This window comes from Prunus avium, chromosome 4 (assembly GCF_965620075.1).
Source record: "Prunus avium chromosome 4, drPruAviu1.hap1.1, whole genome shotgun sequence".
Taxonomy (NCBI): Eukaryota; Viridiplantae; Streptophyta; class Magnoliopsida; order Rosales; family Rosaceae; genus Prunus; species Prunus avium.
Genome location: NC_142287.1, coordinates 19402869 through 19428739, shown reverse-complemented (window position 1 = coordinate 19428739; position 25871 = coordinate 19402869). Strand labels below are relative to the sequence as shown.

Genomic DNA, 25871 nt, shown 5'->3' with positions numbered 1-25871 from the left:
GATTGTATTTAAGGGTGGAAAAGAATTTAACCTACTTTTCCACTGTGGTGCTATCCCATATGACTTTGGTCAAGCATTGAGCCAGTTAAAAGTAAAAACCAAAAAGTAAATAATAATTATCGAAAAAAGAGTTAAAAACGAAAAGAAAACCGCATCTCTTCCTCTTCCGTCTCATCTGCTTTCTCACAGACCTCATCTCTCCCCTTCTCTCTGCTAATTTGAGCTCTCATTCATTCTCTCTGAAACCTTCAAGTCAAAAACCAAGCTGCCCAGGTTGCTCCACCATGTTCTTCCCTTAAAACCTCCTACTCTCCCTCTAAATTCAGACCCACCCAGAACCCATAATGCCCTTAAGTCTCTCACCGAACTCTCTCCATCCCTCCACATTGGCATTTGCCCAAATTTTTTCACAAAACTCCAACCTTACACAGCCATGGCTTCCACACGTACTTCTTCGGAGGCGACCCATGACCCGAATTTCCTGCGTTTCGACCCGACCCAAAAGAAAACCGGGAACGAAGACCGAGGACCCGGATGTGCGTGAGGTGGTTCGTATGCTCATGAGGAGTTTCAGTGACAAAGAGCCCTTGTTGAAGACGCTCAACAAGTACGTTAGGATTGTTAGAACTGAGCATTGCTTTCTGCTTTTTGAAGAGCTTGGGAAGAGTGACGAGTGGCTTCAGTGCTTAGAGGTCAGCTCTTTTTTCAATCTCTGCATTTTCAGCTTTTGGGTCTTTGAAATTGTTGAAATTGTTGTGGTGGTGTTTGTGGTCGTTGATATACTTTATGATTGAGCTTATTTGGTTTGGTTTGTGGAGCCCAATAATCGTTGAAAGCTTGATTGAACGATGTGATTTTCGTATATAGTCGTTGTGCATGTTACAATATATAGGGAATAGAACGGCATGTGTTTATATTGTCGAAATTAGGCATTTTTAAGTATAGTTTTTCACATGTTAAATCCGGGCAATGACATAAATTTTATGGGTTTTAAGAAATAGCTCATGGGTGCATGCATGAAGCTTGACTATGATTTTACGAGTTTGGAGGAGAAAAATATGTGTATATCTGGACAATTTAGTCAAGTTTCAGTGAACTTGATGATATACAGCTAATTTGAACTAAGACGTGTCAGTTACAATTTGAGCATTTTCTATCAGCGATTATGGTTGGATGAAAGGTAGCTTCACTTACATAACCCACACTCAGGTGTTCAGATGGATGCAAAAGCAGCGCTGGTATGTTGCTGATAATGGCGTCTATTCGAAACTGATTTCGGTTATGGGAAAGAAAGGCCAAACTCGGATGGCCATGTGGCTCTTCTCTGAGATGCGTAATAGTGGGTGCCGGCCTGATACTTCTGTTTACAATGCACTCATCTCAGCCCACCTCAACAGCAAGGACAAAGCAAAGGCTTTGGACAAAGCTCTCAGATACTTTGACAAGATGAAGGGGATGGAACGGTGCCAACCCAACATTGTGACATATAATATTCTTTTGAGAGCTTTTGCACAATCTCGAAATGTAGAAAAAGTTAACTCTTTGTTTAAGGATCTTGATGAGAGCATTGCTTCCCCTGACATCTACACGTATAATGGTGTAATGGATGCATATGGGAAAAATGGGAATATCAGAGAAATGGAATCTGTTCTTTCTCGCATGAAAAGTAATCAGTGCAAGCCTGACATCATCACCTTCAATTTGCTGATTGATTCATATGGGAAGAAACAACAATTTGATAAGATGGAACAGGTATTTAAGAGCTTACTTCGTTCCAAGGAGAAACCAACACTTCCTACATTTAATTCAATGATCATAAATTACGGGAAGGCAAGGCTTAAGGAGAAAGCAGAAGATGTGTTCAAGAAGATGATTGACATGAAATACACACCAAGCTTCATAACCTATGAGAGTCTTATCATGACGTATGGGTTCTGTGATTGTGTTTCAAAAGCTAGGGAGGTATTTGACAGGTTGGCTGACTCTGGAAAGGAGCTAAAAGTGTCAACGCTTAATGCGATGCTTGATGTCTACTGCATGAATGGTTTGCCCGTGGAAGCTGATAAGCTTTTTGTGAATGGAAATAGCATTGGGGTGCGCCCAAATGTATCAACATATAAACTTCTTTATAAGGCGTACACTAAAGCCAACATGAAGGAGCTTCTAGAGAAACTGCTGAAGTGCATGGACAAAGATGGTATTGTCCCTAATAAGAGGTTCTTTCTAGAGGCTCTGGGAGCATTTTTCTCTTCACCAGGGAGTCCAGGTTCCGTGACTGCAACCACTAGTTTGAGCAGGCCACAGGATGGGCAAAAACTTAGGTAGATATGGTTATAACTTGGTTTGCATATTCTTCTGATTTTTCTTCTGTTAGAGTCAGGTTCCGTGCAAAGTTAGCATATAAACAGAGTTTCTGTTTCCAGCATCAGTTAACTGTGGCACGCGGAATTACTTATTTATATAGTAAGTGGTAGTTTCTGTGATTTAGTCTTTGTTAACACCATTTGTTTTTGCTTACGGTAAAACTTTTAATTTGTATCTACAATATGTTTGTTTGTGGGGTTTTATTTATTTATTGCTTTATGTCTTCAGTTATATTAAGTTTCTTATTTGCAGAGTTTCCCTGTTTATGGTTGAAAAAGTCTGGTTATTGGTGGAAAAAACGAGATTCAGAAAAACCTAGAGTGTTAAGGACAATGTTATTGATGAAGATCATCTTTCAGAATCATAGCTGAAAATAGAACAGTTGTGCAGGAAAGAAATTCAAAATCAAAAGAAAGGAAAGGAAATTAAAATGTCATGATGGATACAATTCAGAATTACTTAGTAGAAGGTCAAGGTCTAGAAATTACCAAGTATACAGGTTAGAGCATGGCTGTGCTTATAATGAAAAACCCTAGCCGCTATAGTGGGAATGCTTAGTCGCATATGAGTCATATGATATCTTTCTATCAGTTATTTCTAGGCGTAGAGTCCAAATTTGGTTTATCCACAAAAGTGAATTCAACTTACAGCCGGAGTAGTTGTTTTGATTTTTTTTATTTAAAAATTTATATTTACTTGACTTCTTATATGCTCAAAAGTAAACAGTAGATGATTACTATACCTTCGTGTAAGTGAAATTTGTTCTTGCCAAGGTAAGTTGCACCTTCTTGTCTACAATGCAAATAAATATCTCCTCATTTAATTTCTAATCTAGAAATCTTTATTTGATCTCGGATCTCTTTCCGTTGACAGTAAACAATATACTGTAATAGTTAGCGACTCTCTCTCTCTCTCTCTCCCTTGCGGCAAGCACAGGGACCTTCATCTTCTTCTCAAAAAATAGGGGCCTTCTTCATTTTTTCCCCCACTATTCAGTTTAGATATATGCTTTTTTCTATAGTTTGTAGTGTTTGCTTAACAGTTCATGAATGCTGTGTCATGACATATAGAATGTCTGTTGGAGAATGCAGAGCTGCCTGTGCCAGAGTATATTCTCTCGTGCAATATTATTTCTGAATTCTTATAAAACTGTTTGCACTCAAGTTGTTGCTCAACACACGCATCTAATTTTATTGAATTATTGTATTCAAAAAACTGACGGAATTTTTTTTCTCATCCTCTCATCTCCTCCCATCCCCTTCCACCCTTCTCCTCCACCATTTTCCCCCTCTCCCAGCCATGGCTGTCCATAGCCCAGGAGGGCCCCTCTAAACCCAGAGGCAACTCTTGTGGCTGCATGGCCCCTGGCCATGGTTATTATTATTGTTTTGGTCAACATGGTTGTTATATTTATTATTATTATTATTATTAAACACAATCTCCATTAACTATTTACAAATTGAAACAATTGACACCATAGGAGGGATGAAAGATTGCATAATTTGATTTCATGCTCTTTCCTGCTTGTCAGTTTTACATAAATGTTTAATTTTTTCCATACTGGATGCTATTTTTCCACAATTGATAAGTGTCCGTAACACATAACATGACTGCAGGAGAATGCGGAGCCACATGTAAATGACTTATAAGAACGGAAGCTAAGTTTTGTAGAAATTTATTAGAAAGAGTAGCAACCTTTTACTCCGGAAAGTTTTGGTTTGTATTATGTAGTTCATTCTTTTCTGTTCTTAACAATGTAAGTGGTGATGACACTCGTCTATGGCCAGATTGCTTATCTGTGTAAACCCCGATTGTTACATTGAGTATACTGTGTATTCTTTGGTAACTTCTCAAATAACTTACTAGGCATTTGACATAATGCAGTGCTTTGCAGTTTAAGAGCATGTCTCCAGGCTTTGGGCTGTAGCATTTTGGTGTAATCTCAATTGACGGCCTCCCTCGCTTGATTAATCTGCCATTCCTGTTATATACTGTTTCAACAAGTGTCTTGCCTAGTGTCTTGGTTGTTTGGTGAACTTATAAATGTCGGGCCATGTTGTCTTACGGCCGCATTTGGTGGGTGGGACTAGACATTGACTATTTCAATTAAAATGAGCAACAATTACAAGTCCCATATAGAGGAGTGAGACTCATAAGGACTAACTTAGAGTTAACTTCAATCTCATCCAAGCCAAGCCACTTAACAAGGCGTTAACCCCTTTTTACGCGAGAATGCAAAATCATCACTAAAATAAAAGTAACAAACATTAAAATCATCCCCAAGGAAATTAAATACGAAGAAAATAGCAGAGAAGTGAGTTCATCTTCTTAACATCCTCCTCTATATCCTACGTACTTAAACATTGTCCTCAGTCAACATTATTATTCAGGGAAACAAAGCTCTCCAAGTAAATCCCAACTTCATTAACTCTAGGTAATCCGGAGATTGAAATATTCCGAAATCTTGGACCATTAGAATTGCACAAAAGCAATTGGTCCCTGAACAACACCAAGAGATCATGACTCTTCTTCCAGAAACCAGAGTGTCGTGATACAGAATATGCGATGGGGATCCTTATTTTAGTCCAAGACTCCCTCACGCCGTATTCTTTCATGATCCAAAACTCATTGTGCATTCCTCCATCAGCACCACTACGTATTACACATAAGCAATCTCTGAAGGCCCCAACATTATAATCTCTAGCATCAATAGAAGCAAGAGGTAGTGGAATTTCTCGGACATTCTCCTCTGCTAAATTGAAAGATATAATCACCGACGACCGATGTTCAACTCCAACTCTATCCATCAACAACCAATGAAGGGCTCCATTCAGAAGTATCCCCTTCTGCATGCGGTCGCATTTGTAGGGATATCGCCTTTGAATCATTCAGGGATATCGCCTTTGAATCATTCGCCAAGAGCCAGTTTTCAACGTGTAGACACTGAACATAATTCCACCTTCCAAATATGACAACATAACGACCTTGTAATCACCAGAAGAGTGATCAAAACCAAAACCAACGCCGCTGGAATAATACGTTTTTCCGACATCTGGTTTCTCTGCAAGTTTCTTGGATTCTCTTGTTGCAGGGTTAACCAGATAGAAACCGCCGTTATGTAAGAGGCACAACAATAAGCCATTGGAGTGAAACAACAAGAAAACCCAATAATTTGGCAGTTCACTACAAATATAGTGGAGATCAGTGGGCACTAGTAAATCATCATCACCATTAATTTTATCAATATGATTATCGTTATCTTTACCAAGATAATTATCAACTACTGCATCATTATTATTATTGAGAAATTCATCGAGGTTTAAAGATTGAAAATATCCTCATTCTCAATAGCTTTGTTAAGGTGCATCTTGACGAAATCGGGGTCGGCGATTCAAGAACGCCATGACTTTGATACACACCTGAAGCGGCATAATGACTTCACTGGTAACCTGGAAAGAATCTCAAGTATGATGTCGGATGGAAAGTCAGGGTTACCCATTAGCAGGTGGTGGAACACGGAAGCAGGTGGGGGGTGGGGGGGGTGGTTCAGGGTTGGGGAGGTTGGCTTTAGGGTGAATAAGAAATTTTGTGGTTTTAGAGGGCGAATGTTGGGCTAGGCTTGGGCCAGGTCGATTAAAAAATAGGGAGTTTCACTAAAATACCCAAAATGGGGGCTGAAATTATAAAAATACCCAACACCCAAAATACTTTATAAACATACCCAAAACTCATCATTACACACACTCAAAACTCATTTATAAACATACCCAAAACCCATCATTACACACATACCCAAAACCCATTTTGGGTATGTTTCTATGTTTAAATAGTGCTTGGGTATTTTTATAAATACATGTCTAGGATTGGGTATTTTTATAAATATCTATAAAAAATATTCAGTGTACCTGGGCGAAACGGCGTCATTTTGCCCGTGCATTGAAAAAAATGAACAAAGAAGTCCGAGGAGAAGTAGATCCGCTTCCAAGGGGTCGTTCAAGGGACCTCCCCGCCATTTTCTGGCTTACATAAGATCGAGTGACTCCATTGATCCCACAGTGGATCCGCTTCAAGTTCCTTTGCCCTGCGCATCTTTGGCAAAAAGAAAACTGTGCTTGAATCTTTATACCCCGAAGTCCAAACCTCAACAACCCTTTTTAAGGACTAAACATAAAAGAAAATTGTATTTTCGGATTTTCCTTTGCCCCACATTGACTGGTCATGTTAAATATTGGGCCATGCTATTGATGAAGTTCATCTTCAGAACTGAAAATAGAACAGTTGTGCTTATAAATTACCAAGTACACAGGTTAGAGCATGGATGTGCTTATAATAAAAATCTCTATAGCCACTATAGTGGGAATGCTTAGTCCCACATGAGTCATATAATATCTTTCTGAATTTGGTTTATCCACAAGAGAGTATTCAATTTGCTCTTTATAGGCTCAAAAGTAAAGAGTAGACGATTACTCCGCCTTCATATAAGTAGGGCTGCACACGGGTTGGGTCAGGTCAGTTATGAGCTCAAACCATACGCCGAACCGGCCCATGTTGGCAAGCCCAAATAATAAACCGCGCACCTGTTTGTTAGGTTCATTTTCAAATTAAATTGAAACCCGAATTAGGCGGGCCGGGTTGATTCGGTTTGGATGTCTACCGAGGCCCAACAAAAACAACAATTGAAGGTGTTTTTTTTTTTTTAAAGTTTTCCAGGCCCATTCTTCTTTTTTGGTCAGATTTCCAGGCCCATTCTCCTTTTTTGGTTAGATTTCTAGGGCCCATTCTTCTTTTTTGGTCAGATTTCCAGGCCAATTCAAGTTTTAGGGTTCCTTACGTTTTTCCAGGTTGTCTAATTTTGCATATTTAAAGGACTTGGGAAAGCTAAGGATTGTGGGCTTTGTTGAATAGAGGAACATGCACTCATATTCGTTGGAGTGCCTGCAATTTCCATTGGAGATGGCTTGCATCCCTATATCCAAAATAAAATAGACATTTAAAACAAAAAATTAAACAAGTAAAATATGAATGAAGAAATGGATTAACAGAAATCTAAATAATAATAAAAAGTCTGCTTGGAAAACAAATTAGTATATGAAGCAGGGTAAAGTGATGACTTGCTGGGTAGGCATCATCATTTGGCCCGCGGGCTCATGGGCTTATGGGAGCCCGCCTGGCCCATCGAAAAAAAGCCCCGCCCGGCCTGTTATGGGCTTTGAGAGGGCCCGGCCCGCTTGGGCTTGGGCTAGGCTTGGGCTTGGGTGTTTGAAGCCCAGCCTGGCCCATAGGCCCGGCTCGATTAAGCCCATGAAAGCCCGGCATGGCCCGCCCACAAAAGCCCTACCCATTAGGCCCGCATACATATATAATTATGTATAAATAAGGGTTTAGGATTAGGATTACATCACTTGAATGACAAATCCCCCTCTTTCATTTTTGTGTGTGTGTTACTTGTTTGAAAAATTGTGTTTGTATTGAATTCTACTCATTCCTAGTTTTTAATTGGATGATTAGCACATTAATTTGTGTCATTTATTAATACAACAATTATATATATATAATAAGACGAACAACATATCATATCACCAAACATAATCATACCACCAAATATAATCATACTTTTCTTTAACACATCACAAAACATTTGCATATTTATTCATACCATCCTTATAAAAAAATAAAAAAAAATTTACACTTATTATTTTTTAGGCCCATTTCGGCCCGGCCCGTTGGGCTTAGCCCGGCTTGGCCCGATGGGCTTTTTCAAGCCCGGCCCATGAGATGGGCTTGGGTTTTGAATTTCCTAAAAAGACCCGACCCAGCCCAACCCAATATTTTCTCTCTCCTCTTTAAAACCCGGCCTGACCCGACCCAAGCCCATTAAATTTGGGCCGGGCTAGCCCGGCCCGGCCCATTCAAAAACAAAATTGCATGACCAAATCTCAACAAATCATAACCTATTTTTTTTAAATAACAAAATCTATTGAGACGAAAGGAGAAAAGACCGTTTCAATATAGTCCAGATCCTAGCTCATAGCAATACCAGAACAGAGAAACAGATATGCAACATGCATGTGCTATTATTCAATTACAGAGAAAACAAAAATCAAAGGGGGTTTTTGCAGTTGTGGAACAGATTAATTTGGGAAAAAATATAAAAATCTTTCAAACAATTAAAAATTTCTCCAATGATAATCACAGATTCAACATGATGTGCATGCAGATCTATGAACACGAAAAGCAAAGCCCAATCTAAAAAGAGCTGATTCAGCTGAATCTGAATAACAAGGACACCAGAAATTACAATAATTTCTGTCCCAAAATCAATTCTATGATCGTACATATTACCAGAAATTACAACAACAGAGAGAGTGATATATATATGCATGATCTAGTTGAATATATATATATATATATATATATATATATATAGACACACACGAACTGGTTTAATTGATAGTGTAAGAAGCTGTCTGCATTTAAGTTGTAAACATAAGTAACAAACATGAAAACTCATCCCCAAAGAAATTAAATAGGAAGAAAAATGGCAGACAATCCCGTGTTTTAGAGCAATGGGTACAGATTCATCTTCTTAACGTCCTCCTCTATATCCTATCTACCTAATTATTAGGCGAAACAAGGCTCTCCAAGTAAATCCCAACTTCATTAACTTTGGGTAATCCGGAGATAGAAAGATTCCGAAATCTTTCACCATTAGAATTGCACAAAACCAATCGGTCCCTGAACACCAAGAGATCATGACTTTTCTTCCAGAAACCAGAGTGTCGTAATACAGAATATGGGATGGAGATCCTTACTTTAGTCCAAGACTCCCTCACGCCGTATTCTTTCATGATCCAAAACTCATTGTGAGTTACTCCATCAGCATAATGCGTTACACATAAGGAATCTCTGTAGGCCCCAACAATATAATCTTTAGCATCAATAGAAGCAAGAGGTAGTGGAATTTCTTGGACATTCTCCTCTGCTAAATTGAAAGATATAATCACCGGCGATCGATGTTCAACTCCAACTCTATCCAACAACCAATGAAGGCCTCCATTCAGAAGGATCCCATGCTGCATGAGGTCACATTTGTAGGGATATCCCGTTTGAATCATTCGCCAAGAGCCAGTTTTCAATGTGTAGACACTGAACATAATTCCTCCTTCCAAATATGACAACATAACGACCTTGTAATCACCAGAGGAGTGATCAAATCCAAAACCAAAGAGGTCGAAATAATACGCTTCTCCAACATCTGGCATCTGTGGTAGTTTCTTGGATTCTCTTGTTGCAGGGTTAACCAGATATAAATCCCAGTAATATAACTGGCACAACAACAAGCCATTGGAGTGAAACACCAAGAAAGCCCAATTATTTGGCAGTTCACTAAAAACATAGTCGAGCTCAGTGGCCACGACATCATCGTTATCGTCAATGTTAATGATAAGGTTATCATAATCTTTATCAAGATAATTATCAATTGCATCATTATGATTGAGAAATTCATCGAGGTCCAAAGAGAAAAGTGACCTGTGTGACTCATCAGTAAATATAAGCCTTCGTCTCTGGTTGAAAATATCCTCGCTCTCAGTAGCTTTGTTAAGGTGCCTCTTGACAAAATCAGGGTCGGCGATTAAGGAAAGCCATGACTTTGATACACACCTGAAGCGGCATAGTGACTTCACTGGTAGCCTTGAAAGAATCTCAGGTATGATGTCGGATGGAAAGTCAGGGTTACCCATTAGGTGCCTCAAGGGGTCGTGCTGTAAAAGTTCCGAAAAGTGGCGGCACAGAAGGTGGTGGATGGCGGCAGCACCACCTGAATGCGGAAGCAGGTGGGGACTGGGGAGGTTGTGGTTAGGGTTTGAGGAGTTTAGGTTGAGAGAATAAAGAGAGTTTGGGGGTTTTGTGGGGAGAATGTTGGGCTGGGCTTGGTAGGGAAAGGCTGAACAAATTGTTTATATGTTTTTTTTTTTTTTTTTGGGGCCAGGTCAATTTGAAAAACCTTCAGTATACTTGGGCCAAAACGACATCGTTTTGCCTGTGTATTGAAAAAAAAACATAAAGCAGAGCGAGAAGGGGCCGCTGCACAGCTTCCTTGGGACATTTCATCTACACTTGGTGGGTAGATCAAGGTCACTTAACAAGCTTCCAAGGGGTTGTCGGAGGGATCTTCCATCCATTTATCTGGCTTCCACAAGGTCGAGTGACCCCATTGACCCCACAGTGGATCCGCTTCAATTTCCTTTGCCCCACGTATCTTGACAAGAAGAAAACTGTGTTTAAATCTTTATAACCCAAAGTCCACACCCCAAAAAGCCCTTTCTAAGGACTAAACATAAAAGAAAATTGTATTTTTAGATTTCCTTTGCCCCACATTGACTGGACTTGCATAGAGGTCCTGTTAAATATTGGGCCATCTCCTATACTAATGACTTCGAGCTTGGGGTTACCAATTCAACAATGATTTAAGCGTTAGAGTTCTAATTACATCTCACTTGCAAGTTGCAAGCAACCGTTTTCTTTCCTTCTGGTAACTACACTAGCTCCCAAATAGACTTCTTTCTGAGAGCTCTCAATTCCTCGGGCTCTTTTCTCATGGAAATAGGAATTCCTAAGTCATCATGAATGCAACAATCAATTGGATCATCAGGAAGGAACAACAGGAGAATCAGATTCAACAAAACTCTACCTCAGGATTACTTGTCGTTGGGGCAACAGACTAATCATGTTGCTTGAGAGGTGCCTTATCACTTTTTTGATATACCAACTCATACGATGACCTACAGGAGGGAGAGTCAAAGAACTGCCGCTTTCGTTTTGTTTCCATTTGTTCTATTTTTATTCTCCAAATCGGATCAATGTAAAACTTATCTTCGCTACTCAAGTTTTCCTCCTGACGAGAAGTCTCAGAAAGATGATTAGAAAAACAATGATGATCCTCATGGGACGTAACATCCAGCGAGACAAAGAATACCACTGTGCTGATGATGATATGTCATTCATCACTCTTAGAAGAGATTTAGATAGTTCACAGCTTGATACAAAGGAAGGAGATTAAGGCTAAAAGTCAAACTCGTATGTAGGAGAACTAATCGAACAGCTATTCAGCTAATTACAATTAATTATATACAAATGTCAACAAATACTTGGTCCAAAGATGTTTACTGGACATGCAAGTTGAACTACTCTGAGTTTGCAAAAAGAGTCTGGAGCAAGTAAATTGAGTTTGCCAAATTGCAATCATAAACTTTGCTAGGCCAAGCATGAGCAATGTCTCCTAGTTAGGAAATCCTACCTGCATATATGTATATTCATCATAAGGCTTGTTAAGAAATCATTTAAATTGAAGTGAACATATTGGAAATAAATTAAACGACTGCATAAAGAGAAACAGAGGTGTGTAATTTACCTTTCCTAAAAAAGCATGGTACATCAGTTTGAAGGTTCTCCCTGGAGTCCTTCACATCAATTTCTTTGGTGATTGTAACATTCTTGCTTATAGTATTAGAGATGAATGCCCCCAGTTTAGGACTGTGTCGTAATTGCAATCTCTCCAAGGATGGAAATTCAATATAACTTCCTGCGCTAAATCTGGCGAGGTTTGGAAGATCTTTTAGATGCAGTAGCTTATGAAAAATGTTATTTGCATTTTCTTCACCAAATTCAGGTGTTGATACTATCTCTTCCATGAGATGATACCCGGATATCTGTAGATATTTGAGTTGTACAAGACTTGTAGCCATGGAAGAGGAAAACATGAATCTTAAACCATCACATTCATGAATCCTTCTTCAACCTTTTTTCTTTCCGGTAAAAAAAAAATGAAAGAAGAAGAAACATACACTTAGAAAAACAAAAGGAAATGCAAAACAAGGAATGTACCTACTCATTCATGAAGAGTTGCAGGGGAGTACCAATCTCATTCTCCAAATTGTTGGACTCTCTAGGCTCTGCATCATTTGTTAATTGCTTATCCATGGTTGCAGTTACAACAGATCTGCCACCTTTGGAGGAGAAACCAGCTAGCTTTGGCAGGTACCGAAATGTCAAAGATCATAAGTGACAGAATTGAAAAGGATCAACTGCTTCATCGTTGAAATTATCTTCTTTTTCTTCAGCAACAATCTCTTTCATGGTCTTGCAATTCTCCACTTCCATCTCTTCAAGTTGAAAAAAGCATCTAGAGACGGAAAATGAAAAGAGAATCCTCAATCTGTGACAGCTTTCCACTTTTATGATTCTTAATTTTCAGAAAGACTTAGCTGTGAGTTGGCCATAACAAACACTCTCTAGACTAACAAGGTTGCCAAGAAATAGGGACTCCAAGATGGGGAAGGAATTATGAGTGTAACTCCAGTGGATTGAGTTAATGATATATGTAATTTCAGCATTGTTTTGGACATGGAGATGTGTAAGTTGTTGGAATAAACCCTCATTGTCCAATTGATAGACAATATTATTAACACCCTCCAACACATCCGAGTACAAATCTTCAGATCTCTTCAGCAGCATTTTTAAACCTTGGTCCAATTGATTGCGGGTGGTGAGCTTGAGTTTTAGAGTGTTGAAGGTTTAATCCAAACCATACCATTTCCACGCATTGCCAATCAATATGTGGTATCTTTCTAGCTTATCAGAGAACGGGTTTTCTGGAAGAATGTTGCCATCTGGAATATGCAAGTTAATGAGGTTAGCTTAGACAAGTGCTTCAGCTCTGAAAGGCTAGCATTACTTCTTTGGAGATTGACTCCTTCATCCTCCCATTGGTTAAAGCTGTTTCCCATTCTCAAGTCCTCTAGTCTTTCAAGCTTGAGATAACATTAGGTGAAATCACTTCAATTTCAGAGAAACTGCTCAAATCTAGCAATCGCAAACGACTCAACTGCCCTATTCCTTCAGGCTGCTGTTTAACCTGAGATTCCAAAAGGCTAAGAATTTCTAAGTTTCTTAATTGTACAAGTAGAGCTATGTCTCCCAACATGCATAGGTCTAAACACAATGTTTGAAGATTTGTCAGGAATTGAAGAGATGGAGGTAGTGATGGAATACACAAATTGTTTAAATCCAACACTTTAAGATGTTTCATCTGTTCAAAAAATTTGTAGAGGATCTCCAGTGAGTCATCATTACTCCACAAGAAGAACATTTTTAGTTCTCCGCATTCGAGAGCTTCAGGAAGCGTAGGGATATTGCAAGAAGGGAAAGAGATCAGAGAGTAATTTTTAATGAAATCGATATTTGGCCGTTCTTTCAACTCATCTCCATATGCTATTGATAAGATGCGTTGATCTCTAAAGGCAATTGAGATCGCAATAACATCACGTACAAGGTCATGCATTCTAACACATGTATTGTCAAAACCATCTAGCAACATACAAGAATCTTTAAGTTTTTCAACAAGTGAATGCAATGCATTTCGTGCTTCTTCCAATGTATTGACGTTTTTAAACAAACCCAAACCCATGGTATATTTCAACAAGTCTCCAAGAAAAATATAGTTTCTCCTAGTAATTCCACAGAGCAAGAAGAGTGGTTAAGCTCCTCATCATGCAATTGATAGTAACTCCACTCTAGAGCTGAGTGTACTTTCTCTGTCAATCTTTCTTTGTCAAACCTTTTCAGGCATCTCAAAGCATATTTCCATGCATGTAAAGTACTTCTGTTTCTCAAAGCGCTTGCAACTGTGACAACTAAAACTAGCAAACCTCCACATTTTTGGGCTATTTGGGTCGCTACTGCACGTATAGTGGGATCTTTAACAACATCCCATGCCATCTTCTCAAATAAACTCCAAGTTTCTTATTCACCTAAAACATGAAGCCCAAACTCTTTTTGCGTACGCATCTCAGAGGATATTATCTCTCGACTTCTAGATGTCAACATTGTTTTGCATACAACACGGGGAAGTCCCAAAGCCTGCAAATCAATTCTGTCCCAAACATCATCTAAGATTACAAGAATCTCTGTATCTTTTAACCTATCACATAGAATCCGCGCTCTTCCCGCTACAGTATGATTTTCAAGAACATTAAGGGCTAACTTCTCAGAAATTTCTTTTTGAATTCTTTCCAGGTCTGGATTCTGCTTCACATCTAGTACTATAACCACATCATGAAATAACTCCTCTTTTGTGGCTTGCCTAAAAACTTCTTTGACGAGTGTCGTCTTCCCCACACACCCCCAATCCCATACACCCCAATCATGTTGGTATTAGGATTTCTTAGTTCCTCCACGATTTTCTTCACAGTTGAAGTCCTTGATTCTCTTCTGTGGGTATGCTCCACATCTCTTGTGGGGTGCATTGTATGAAAATCTGGGAAATTCTGTATTTGCATGGAGTTGAAGAACGACATGCACCAATTTTCTCGATTTCTTGCTTAGCTGATAACGGCGGATCAGAGTAGGACACAACCCATGGAGACACTGTGTCTTTGCTTGGCTTTGATCTTTCAAGAATTTGTTTGCCTCTCCAGTAATTTGATCTACTCTTGTCAACCATTTCTCAACATCAATATCCACAGTTTTACCTTTTCTTTTAACTTCAATAACTGTATGTTGAACCCTTTCTCTGGCAGCACCTAAGTTGTCCACCTGACTCTCTAGATTTTGAAGGTTGCTTTTGTGGTGAACTAGATAACTCATTTGGCGCCCAACTGGTTCAATTGTGTACTCAACAATATTCCCAGCAATCCCTGAAACAATGGCACTAAGACAATCCATGCTTCTTTTAGTTTACTATTTATCTGCTTCTTCTTTTTGTTCTTATTTTTACCTTTTGTTTTTGGTGCTGTTATAAATCTGTTAAATATTAAACAAAAAAAGAAGCTACAGGTGTATTTTGCTTAAAGCCTCCGTCTCCTCCTGGCTATTTTTCTAAACTTTAATGCCTCCATTTGTACTGGTGCAAACTATGCTTGATGATATTTTTGTTTTGTATTAAATAAAAAAAATAAATGTCAATGTTAATTTCTTTTTATATTAAATATATGGAATGCATGTCAATATTAGCTTGTAATGCTGTTTATTTTCCAACAGGCTACATCGGAAGTTGCAGATCCAGTACTTCCAGTTAGAATAAGGCATATGTTGAAAAAGTAATGCATATTTGTGTAGATGTAACTACACAATTTTAGAAAACTCAAGAAACTACAAACTAGATTATGGAATATTGGCAACACACAAAAAAAATATGTAGAGAATATTCTAGTAAAAGCCACATACTTGTGGTTGGAATAAGAGACCAAGTCAGTGGACTTGGTGATTTCAGCAAAACCAATGTGAAGAATAAAGATTATTCTAGAGAAAGCCACATATATGTAGCTGCGGTTAATCTTCCCAAGTCGGTGGAACAAAGCATGTCAGTTGATCAAGCCTATAAATAAGCATGCAACCACAATGAAAAGTGGAGTCCAACAAAAAGAACTTCCAAACTATAAGGGCGCCAAGAGCTCAAGCTAGGGCCAAATAGCCCAAACTAATCTAAATCAAGTGTGATGGCCAATAAGCCAATAAGCTAAAAGGAGGCCAATTAGCCTACATCATTATGTACTATTCTCCTCCAATGTAATAAAATCACTTTGTTTTCACTATTGTTTATTTTCCTAAACCCCTTCACCACAACAATGGTATCAAAGCAACACATCACACCTCCTAAATTCCAACTAGGCAGTTCTTCAAGATTAGTCAATTCCTGTGAAGCATACCGACATGAGCCAGAAAATTGACAAAAACCCTAAACCACATGGTACTAGCAATATGTTCGCCCTTTATCCCTGCAAAGGCATGAGAAAGATCACTATCACGAGAGCGAGAGAATTGAGGGCAGCGAGATGCAATGTGACCATATTGCTGGCAATTCCAACATTGAATTGGAGAGCGAGAAGATGGGTGTTGTCCCAAAATGCCAGATGAGTGGGGTGGATGGACGGAACCACCCTGATGGCGGGAGCCTCTGTGAGAACCAATATCATAATTAGTGTAGGAAGCACGGGTTGTACCGCTAGAAGGGAAAAGAAGTTGTCCAAAACGACCGCGACCACCGCGAACATCACGACGTCCACGGGAGGCCAAACCACGCCCATGAGAAGAAAATAATGCAGTGGGCGAAGGAGCAGGGGATGTAGTGAGTGTAGAGAATGCTTGCTGAGACTCAAATGAGAGTAATCATGCCCGCAAATCAGAAAATGGAGGTAACGGTGGAAAGTTAAGGATAGCAGTTACCAATATAGCATAATCAGGGCCAAGTCCACGGAGTACGGATGTTACAAGATCAGTCAATGTCACTGGTTCATTAATGGCAGCAAGTTGATCGGCCAAACTTTTGGCATGTGAAAGATACTCATAAATAGATTTGGAGCCCTTGTTGATAGAAAGTACAGTTGGAACCGGGGATGGGTTGCATTGGCAAGAGATTGTTGAGAGAAATGTTGTTGGAGACACTCCCAAATCACACGAGAGGTGTCCAGACCGACTACTTGGGCAAGAATAGGTTCAGTGAGAGTAGCCCGTAACATACTGACTAATGTTTGATCCGTTTGAAACCACTTAATATACTATGGATTGGGAGTCGGGGAAATGGGTGGAGAGAGTCAAACAAAGTATGGCAAATATTTAGTCATACTCAGATATGCTCATATTATTATTATTCTCCAATATAGAGGTATTTATACAAGTACAAAGATGTGTTAATCCTAAATAAAATAGGAAATATATCTAAATTACAATAGGAAGTAAATCTCTATTACAATAGGACTAAATAATAATTGGTAAGTAACCAAAATTCTAATGAAATAAGGAACCAAAATCCTAACTAAGTAAGGACTCGCCAACACTCCCCCTCAAGTTGGGCAAAGATATTTCGCACGCCCAACTTGACAAGCGAGTCACAGAACACCATACTTGAGAAGCACCAATTATAGAAAAGGTCTTTTTGTCAACCACGAGTGAAACAAGTGACAAACTAAAGCAAAGTTCGCAGCGGAAACACAAGAGCAAACCCTAAAAAATAGGGCACATAGCAGAACACAGAAACCCTGTGAGCACGGCAATAGGTAAGGCAGAACACAAAAACCCTGTGAGCACGGCAGTAGATAAGGCAGAACACAGAAACCATGTGAGCACGGCAGTAGGTAAGGCAGAACACAGAAACCCTATGAGCACGGCAGTAGATAAGGCAGAACACAGAAACCATGTGAGCACGGCAATAGGTAAGGTAGAATACATAAACCTTGTGAGCACGGTAGTAGATAAGGCAGAACACAAAAGCCCTGTGAGCACGTCAGTAGATAAGGCAGAACACAGAAACCCTGTGAGCACGGCAGTAGATAAGGCAGAACACAGAAACCATGTGAGCACGGCAATAGGTAAGGCAGAACACAGAAACCCTATGAGCACGGCAGTAGATAAGGCAGAACACAGAAACCATGTGAGCACGGCAATAGGTAAGGCAGAATACAGAAACCATGTGAGCACAGTAGTAGATAAGGCAGAACACAGAAGCCCTGTGAGCACGGCAGTAGATAAGGCAGAACACAGAAGCCCTGTGAGCACGGCAGTAGATAAGGCAGAACACAGAAACCCTATTAGCATGGCAGTAGATAAGGCAGAACACAGAAACCATGTGAGCACTGCAGTAGGTAAGGCAGGCGACAATGATGGTAGTAAGATAGATAGCGGCGGCGGGCTAGGATTATAGGCTAGGTGTATAGTGCAGTGGAAATAGGTAGTGTTTAGGGTTAGGGTAGAGACATATCAAAACACAGCAACATCATCAGCAACAATAGCAGCAACGGTAACATCAATTGCAGCAGTATAGGCAACGGCAACGACAACAGCAACAATTCTTCCCTAGCAACTTTAGCTAATTCACGCAGACATAACTTCTCTTCACTCATCCTCTCCCCCTGAAGAGAAGAGGTCGTCGGAGTCAAGAAATAAGCAACATCTTCATGGCAATACGTCAAGGTAATGGGGATACGTCAATAAATATATCATTTTCACTCCCCCTCCCACCCTTGAAGAGGAGGGGAGAAGAGCACTTAAATTTCAAGAAGAACGCAAGCACAGGTCACAAGAGAACCTGGCTCTGATACCAAGTCAAACAAAGTATGGCAAATATTTAGTCATACTCAGATATGCTCATATTATTATTCTTCTCCAATATGGAGGTATTTATACAAGTACAAAGATGTGTTAATCCTAAATAAAATAGGAAATATATCTAAATTACAATAGGAAGTAAATCTCTATTACAATAGGACTAAATAATAATTGGTAAGTAACCAAAATTCTAATGAAATAAGGAACCAAAATCCTAACTAAGTAAGGACTCGCCAACAGAGAAGGAGTAGTAGTACCCGATGAGGAAACTGTGGACTCTGTTGAGATAGCAGAAGTTGCTGAAGCCGTGAGAAAAGGAGGAGGACAAGGGTGAGAGCCATCTATAAATTGCCAATAATTCTGTCCAAGGAGAAAGGGCTTGACTTGACTTTCCCATAGCAAGTAGTTGGTCTCTGTAAGCTTAACAGAGACAAGAGTAGAGATATTTGGGGTAGAGAAAGATCCCACAGGAGAAGAAACAGGAGCGCTGCCAGAAGAGGCCATGAAAAATGAGAAAGAGAGAGAGAGAGAGAGAGAGAGAGAGAGAGAGAGAGAGAGATGGAAAGAGGAAAAAAAAATGCAGATATGATCTAATTATGCTCTTGATACCATGAAGAAACTGGTTTGTTATTGCTTGCATTTGTTTACAAGATGCTGACTATATTTATATACAAGCATTCTGCATGTGGGTAGAGACTTTAAGAATAAAATAACATATTACTAATCTGATAAATATTCTGCACTAGTCAAGACCACATGCAGTTGTCTTGGTCCCACACCTACACTACCGTTTGTCCAGCTCTGTGTACATGCACCAGAATATTGTGTTGTCTGCTTAATGATTATGTCGTGTCTTCTTCTCAACATGTTTAAAGAGGGTTCATGTGAACTGGATGTGTGACCTTATCTTGAAAATTTAACTAGCAATGTGTTTTCTCGAACTGCATTTAGAAGTAGCTATGAAGAGGAAAGAAAATATTTCAATTACTCATAGAGGAAGCAAAAAGTGCGATAAGGTTTGGCATGACAGACCTCCTTCTTCCCTTGTGTTTGTTCTTCAATCGGATGGTCTGCCTTGCCCCCCATGTTAATCTCCTTTTGTTGGCCGGAGGCTGACGTGCTCCTTTGGTGATGTCCTAGTTTGTGGCCCTCTAGTTTCTGTTACTTTCTGCTTTCTTTTCCCTAGCATGACTGTGTGGTTTTTTTCTGCTTGCTCCTGGGCGGGTTTGTCCCCTAGGCTGCTATCTTTTTCTTTCCTTGTTTCTGTTCCTTTTGGGTTGTTTTCCCTTCGATGAAGTTTCCCTTTCAACCAAAAAAAAGATGCACAAAGTCTCTACATTCCAGGATGGAGGTAAAAATTTAAGAAAGGAATAATAATCTGAGAGTGTGAAATTTTTTAGACTTTCTAGTTCCTGTGTGTGGGAGACAGGAAAAAGTTCTGAGGTTGGATTATTGTGGGAGCAAATTTCCCCACAAGAATATTCGATCGGAAAGATTCCCTTTTCGTCTTCTCCGCCTCTTTCTCCCAGCAAAATAAATTGGATAAGAGGACCACACCTAGGGGGTGTTGGCCAAAGGCCCTCCGATGCCTAAGTTAGTTCAATTGATTTAGGGAAAAACCAATAGCTAAATAAGGTACGGAGATATATATGTAAGGTGTAAACCGGGCGGCCGGAGCCTTATGTAAAAGAGAGAGAGAGAGAGAGAGAGAGAGAGAGAGAGAGAGAGAGAGAGGAGGTGGCTAGGGTTTGTGAGGGGAAGATCTCTACAGAGATTTTAGTAGTAATCCTGACGTACCCCGATCCTTGTGCGTAGCCAAGTATTTATAGGGGGCCTCGACGAGGTTGGTGAGGTTGGTGAGATTGGTGAGGTTGGTGTATTTAGGGATTTGATTTAGGGATTTAAATCAAATCCCTAAGGCCCCGTTTGGTTCACGGAATGAATTTGATGGGAAATTATTTCCCAAGGGATGGGAAATGTTGATTCCTTTCCCATGTTTGGTAATGCCGGGAAAGTGATCCGGAAATATCACTTTATTTCCTTTCCCATGTTTGTTTTGAGTAGGAATGGAAAACAAATTTTGTTTAGTTTCCCAATTGTACCCCTATTAAAAAAAAAAGAATACCAATAATTGTTGGATAAAAATTGTAATTATGAATTGTTAGTAAGGACAAATTAGTCAAAAAAAATTGTATTTAATGCTAGTTTTACTTTCCCATGGGAAGGGAAAGTGAAACCCAAGGAGGAAGGAAGGATTCACTTTCCCTCCTACTTTCCCATGTGCTAGGAATCGCTTTCCCATGCCTGACTTACCAAACATGGGAAAGGAATTGATTTCCCATGCCCAAGATTCCTTTCCCATGAACCAAACGCAGCCTAATTGTAGTAGGTATCCAATCAATTCCCAATCTGATTAGGTAACTCCTCATTTAATTGGGAAATGTGGTAGGAATCAAATCAGTTTTCAACTTAATTAGGTCATTCTCAATTTAATTGGATATCCCCCAATTAAATTGAGTAACTCCAAACTAGGTTGAGTAATTCCCAATTAGGTCAAATAATCCCCAAATGGAAGGAATTATCTAACCTAGGGTTTTGATTTAATTTGGTTCCCACAAATGCCCCCCAGCTTCTGCATGGCGTGTGGTGGCATGTAGAAGATGTGAATTATCTGTTGGCCTGTCCAGCCATAACTGGGCTTCCTTCTTGGATTTGGGCCCCCAATTGGAGTGAGCTTTTGACTGTTCTTGGAGTTGGGTTCCCAGTAGGAATGGGCTTGCAGTGGGCAGCAGCCGTGGTGGAGCAGGTGGACCAGCCACTGCCTATCGTCGCATGTCTGGGTTGAATCATGCTTGGCCTCATGCGTTGTGAGCCTCGTCAGCTGGGCAAGTATCGGGAGAAAGTTAGTGGTCTGCCCCCTGCCCATGATGTTGAGAGATGGAAGCAGAATGGTCCAGACTCAGATGATTTGCCAGCTGGGCAGGAGAAATGTTATGCCGGACTTTCCTAAAAAATGAAGACTGATGTCAAGTCTTTAAGAAATGGAGTTGCGACTTCGTGGGCGAATGATGTGTCTTCATTGAGGAAGAAGCCAAAGCTCCATTATACTGAGAAGATTCAAGTAGGAGCTGTTCCCTAGTCATCTGCTAGGGTTAAACATCTCGTTGGTGCAGATAATAGGAAGGTTGGTGGTATGCGCAGTGCTCGGGATGTTCTACTCGAGCCTCCTGTTGACAAGATTGGAAACCGTGACCTGCTCCGTGGAGTGGTCCGCTCGCGAACTAGTTCACTTGTTGAGAGGTAAAGAGATGCAGATATTCCTCTCCGAAGTTCGGGTCGTTTGCACCAGTCAAAGAGTGGAGGTCGATCTGGGAGGTCTGCTCATCCATCCAACCATCATGATCCAGTTGTTGAGTCACGAGCCGTCAAGTGTGGAGTTCATTCGTCGTCGCCAATTCCTTTGAAAGTGAGGTTGGAAAAGGCTAAGAAAGCGAGAAAGTCATCTGCCCGGGCGAAGGGTTCTTCTACAACGTCAGTGGTTGATCCCACAGTGGACAAGCCCAGCCCTGCAGGAGATGCAGGCGTGTTTGATCTGCTCAAGACGAATTTTCTGTTAAGCCCGTCCACTTGTGATGAGCTGGTTAACCACGTCCGCCAGGTCGACGATCTTGGCACCTTCTCGAGTCTTTCCTTGGAAAAACAAAGGGAATCGACACTTCATTTGCTTAAAAAATGAGTAGTTTTTGCTGCTGAGACTATCCGGAACTCATCTATTTTTTGCCCCCTCTTCTACTCAGCTCAGAGAGCTGGAGAAGAAGAATGCTGAACTGGCCAGCAAGCTTTCTGCCAAGCAGGCCCGGTATGAGAAAAAGACGTCTGATTTAAGGGCGATGATATCGGAGTTGCAAAGCTCCCTTGCAGACAAGGATTTTGAGCTCAGTGCTTCTGCTGCTGATTTGGCTAGTCGAAAAGATGCCTTCTTCCATCTTGAGCGCAAGAATGCTGACATCTCCCTTAGTTATAACAAGCTCCTGGCTAGGTTTCATGCCTACCACATGACTGCTGAAAAGTCCAAGTTTGAAGCCACCGTAGATGCGTACAAGTTGGGCTACCTGTACTGTGCGGATGGGACTGCTCCCTTTTATGCAATTAAAGATGTAGACATTGAGACGCTTTGCCCTGACTTATTCCCTGTGCAAGGAGGAACTAAATAGTAGGCAGCTGGAGCGGATGGAGCTGAGGAGGACGCAGTAGATGAGATGATGGCAGATGTTGAGGATCAGATAGGTGGAGCTGCTGAAGGCATGCCTGATCAGGTGGATGCAGAAGAGGTTGCAGATCAAGGGCCTCCTGCCGGCATCTCGGAGTAGATAAAGACTTTTACTTCTTTTCAGCTTTTGTAGTTTGCTTTCTTGTTTAGCATAAGTGGTCTTATTCGACCATCTTCCTTTTGTTGAACTTGGCCGGTTGGTCAGCTTGCTATGGAAATTTCAATTATTTTTTCACTTCAATTTTCATATTGACTTATGAACTGCTTGAGTAACCAGCTAATGTCTTGCTTGTGTATTCCCATTAGGAAATTTATAAGTGCCAGGGTCCCCCTTGAGGGACTCCGGGCAAGTTCTGCCTATGTCCAGAGACATGTCGATGAGAGTGGCTCATTTGGCGTATGTTCGGAGAAGTGTCGATGAGTGTGGTTGGTTTGGCCTACGTCCAAAGACGTGTCGATGAGAGTGACCCATTTGGCCTACGTCCGAAAACGTGTCGATGAGAGTGGCCTGTTTGGCTTAGGTCCAGAGAAGTGTCGAGGAGTGTGGCTTGTTTGGCCTACGTCCGGAGACGTGTCGATGAGAGTGGCCCGTTTGGCCTACGTCTGGAGACGTGTCGATGAATGTGGCCCGTTTGGCCTACGTCCGGAGACGTGTCGATGAGTGTGGCCTGTTTGGCCTCGTTTGGCCTACGACCGGAGACGTGTCGATGAGAGTGGCCCGTTTGGCCTACGTCCGGAAACGTGTAGATAAGTGTGGCCCGTTTGGCCTACGTCCGGAGACGTGTCGATGTGAGTGGCCCGTTTGGCCTACGTCTGGAGACGTGTCGATGAGAGTGGCCAGTTTGGCCTACGTCCGGAGACGTGTCGATGTGAGTGGCCCGTTTGGCCTACATTCGGAGACGTGTCAATTGCATTTGTGAACACTCCATTTGAGAGAAAATCTTGAACTTGTATTGATGTATGCGTGACTACATTGCTTTATTGAACAAAAGAAATGAGTTGCAGGGATAACATCAAAAGTAACTTGTCTTCAATGGAGGTGAGGGAGGCTTGGCCGCCTGCTTGGAGCCGAGCTGATAGGCGAGGAGCTTCGTGGATAGTACCTCCGGAGATGATGGGCATTCCATTGTCTTGGAATTTCCTTCTCTTAAAAGATGATGCCAGGATCGTTTTCCATAACTAGGTAGCTGGTGACAGCTTGGGAGACAAAAGTCACTTGCTTGATCCTTCTCTGTTGCTCCCCGGTGGTTAGCTCGGGCTCTTAGAGTCGGCTAGGATCGTGCTGATCCATATGATTTTTTTTTCGTGGGAGGCTCGTTGGCAGTTATGTCACTATCCTTGATTTGCTGGACGGCCCCCCTTGCGATGAATTCCGTGCCATGGCCGTCTTTGACCAGTTCTTCGAGGTGTTTTTTCCAGGCAAAGCAGTCATTTGTGTAATGACCGTGCCCTTCATGGAATTCGCAATGCCTACTGGTATCCTTCTTGGCTGGATTTCCCTTCAAAGGCGATGGTTTCTTCAACCAAGGCATGTTCTTTACTTGGGCCAGGATATGGTGTATCGGGATAGTGAACTTGGTATAGCTCTCGGTTGCACCTCCATCAGGCTGTAATCCACGCTTGCCTCCGTCCTTGTCCTTTATCCTGCAGTTCCTTTGGCTTGCCTGCTTAACCGGTTGATTGGCTTACTTGGCAGCCTTCTTTGCGGCGATCCGATCATCGTCCCAAAGTGTGTAGCGCTCTGCTATCGCGAAGACTTCTACTAGTGTTTGGCAGGGAGAGATGGTCAGCTCGCGATACAGCTCACACTCAATTGGCAAGCCTCTCTTGAAGGCCGATGATGCGATTCATTCATCACATCCAATAATGTTTGCCCTTTCTGCTTTGAACCTCTTGATGTAATCTCGGAGGGATTCATCGTGCTTCTTTTGCAAGCTGAACAAGTGGTCAGGGTTCTTCTTGATCATCCGATAAGAAGTGCATTCTTTGGTGAAAATGTAAGCTAGCTCCCTGAAGCTGTTGATCGACCTTGATGGCAAGGTGTGAAACCAGTCTTGGGCTGCTCCTAACAAGGTCATTGCAAACACCTTGCACATAAGCGCGTCGTTGGCCTTGTAAAGCATCATGGCACTTTTGAAGTGCTTTAGATGGCTATCGGGATTGGAATCCCCTTTGAAATGCTTGAATAAAGGCGTTGAGAATCTCTTTGGGGGAGCAGCCTACTCAATTTCCGCAGTGAAAGGCGTAGAGTTTGCTTAGTCCATCTCCTTGCGTAGCGCATTTTTGAAGTTCTCGTCGGTCTTCAAGTCTAGAAGTCGATCATTCACAAGCTTCTCAACGTCCTCCGCACACATTGCTGGTTGGCCACGCTGGTGACCTTCTCGATTTGGGCGACGCTGATTGACCTCCTTATTGATTCGCAAGGTTCGACCTTCTTGGTTGCGCTGCCTAGGCGGCGTATTGGTGGACTGCACTTGCGAAGGATTTTCCGTAGCTTGTCGACGAGAATCGGCTCTTCGAGAGTGAGCAACGGAGCGCCTTTCCTCATGATCCACATTGCGATGGTTGTCAGGTTGACGTCCCTGGGAGCCTAGCCTTTCGTGAATGTTCCTCTTCGAGTGGGTAGCGAAGCGCCTTTCTTCATGATCCACATTGCCTAGCCTTTGAAGAACATTTCCCTGCGGGCCCAGGCGGGCGTGGATGTCAAGTCATGGGCCCAGCCTTTCGCGCACATTGCTCTGAGTGTGGCTTGCGGATGTTTGTGACATGTTGGCAAGCTAATCACGTTGTTGTCCCTCTCCTTGTCTGCTTACTCCTGCTCGACTTGCTTGGTACCCATCGAGCTGCCTATCGGCGCATTCGTCCATCCTTCTCTCTTTGCCCAACTGTCCAAGGCCAAGGTTTTGAGCCAAATTTGTTTGGTTGAGGAGCTGCCTCATCAAATTGCTTTGGTTGTCCATTCTCTGAGCTAGCTGGTCAACTCTCATATTAAGGTCTGCTTGACTTCGTGGATCGGGAGGAGAGAAGTGTGTAGAGCCCAACTGCATACGGGCTAGGGTTTCATGGGAGGTGTATGCGGGAGCGTGCGTCGAGCGTAGAGGCAATGGAGGGAATGCTTGAAGTTGTTCCAAGATCA

At 41.4% G+C, this 25871-nt stretch overlaps 2 protein-coding genes and 2 pseudogenes across 7 annotated transcripts; 1 reads left to right on the top strand and 3 right to left on the bottom strand.

Moving 5' to 3' along the window:
* The first annotated feature begins 146 nt into the window (after window positions 1-146).
* On the top strand, window positions 147-4502 carry EMB2453 (Tetratricopeptide repeat (TPR)-like superfamily protein). 6 transcript variants are annotated; one of them, XR_015835297.1, is made up of 3 exons: window positions 147-692; window positions 1210-2463; window positions 4259-4502. XR_015835297.1 is itself a non-coding variant. In XM_021971547.2 (3 exons), the coding sequence occupies exons 1-3, from the start codon at window positions 345-347 to the stop codon at window positions 4302-4304; spliced, it is 1506 nt and encodes a 501-aa protein (XP_021827239.2). In that variant the 5' UTR covers window positions 147-344; the 3' UTR covers window positions 4305-4502. The 6 variants fall into 6 exon arrangements, 3 of the variants coding, with proteins under 3 accessions (XP_021827239.2, XP_021827241.2, XP_021827242.2); XR_015835296.1 differs by having other exon boundaries at window positions 4249-4502; XR_015835295.1 differs by lacking the exon at window positions 4259-4502 and adding an exon at window positions 3981-4241.
* A 231-nt stretch (window positions 4503-4733) lies between these two features.
* On the bottom strand, window positions 4734-5863 carry LOC110767877 (F-box/kelch-repeat protein At3g06240-like; annotated as a pseudogene).
* A 3028-nt stretch (window positions 5864-8891) lies between these two features.
* On the bottom strand, window positions 8892-10307 carry LOC110767874 (F-box/kelch-repeat protein At3g06240-like). The gene has a single exon (XM_021971540.2). It carries the CDS (start codon window positions 10104-10106, stop codon window positions 8979-8981), a length of 1128 nt encoding a protein of 375 aa, XP_021827232.2. The 5' UTR covers window positions 10107-10307; the 3' UTR covers window positions 8892-8978.
* Window positions 10308-11648: 1341 nt separating this feature from the next.
* LOC110767876 (disease resistance protein At4g27190-like) lies at window positions 11649-15087 on the bottom strand (annotated as a pseudogene).
* Between the last annotated feature and the right edge of the window lie 10784 nt (window positions 15088-25871).

Excerpts from the sequence above, each read along its gene's own strand:
- EMB2453 (XM_021971547.2), top strand. The coding sequence starts at position 345 with ATGCCCTTAAGTCTCTCACCGAACTCTCTCCATCCCTCCACATTGGCA. Across the intron at positions 693-1,209 it reads AGTGGCTTCAGTGCTTAGAG|GTGTTCAGATGGATGCAAAA; the intron begins GTCAGCTCTTTT and ends ACCCACACTCAG. Across the intron at positions 2,322-4,258 it reads CAGGATGGGCAAAAACTTAG|TTTAAGAGCATGTCTCCAGG; the intron begins GTAGATATGGTT and ends AGTGCTTTGCAG.
- LOC110767874 (XM_021971540.2), bottom strand. The coding sequence starts at position 10,106 with ATGGGTAACCCTGACTTTCCATCCGACATCATACCTGAGATTCTTTCA.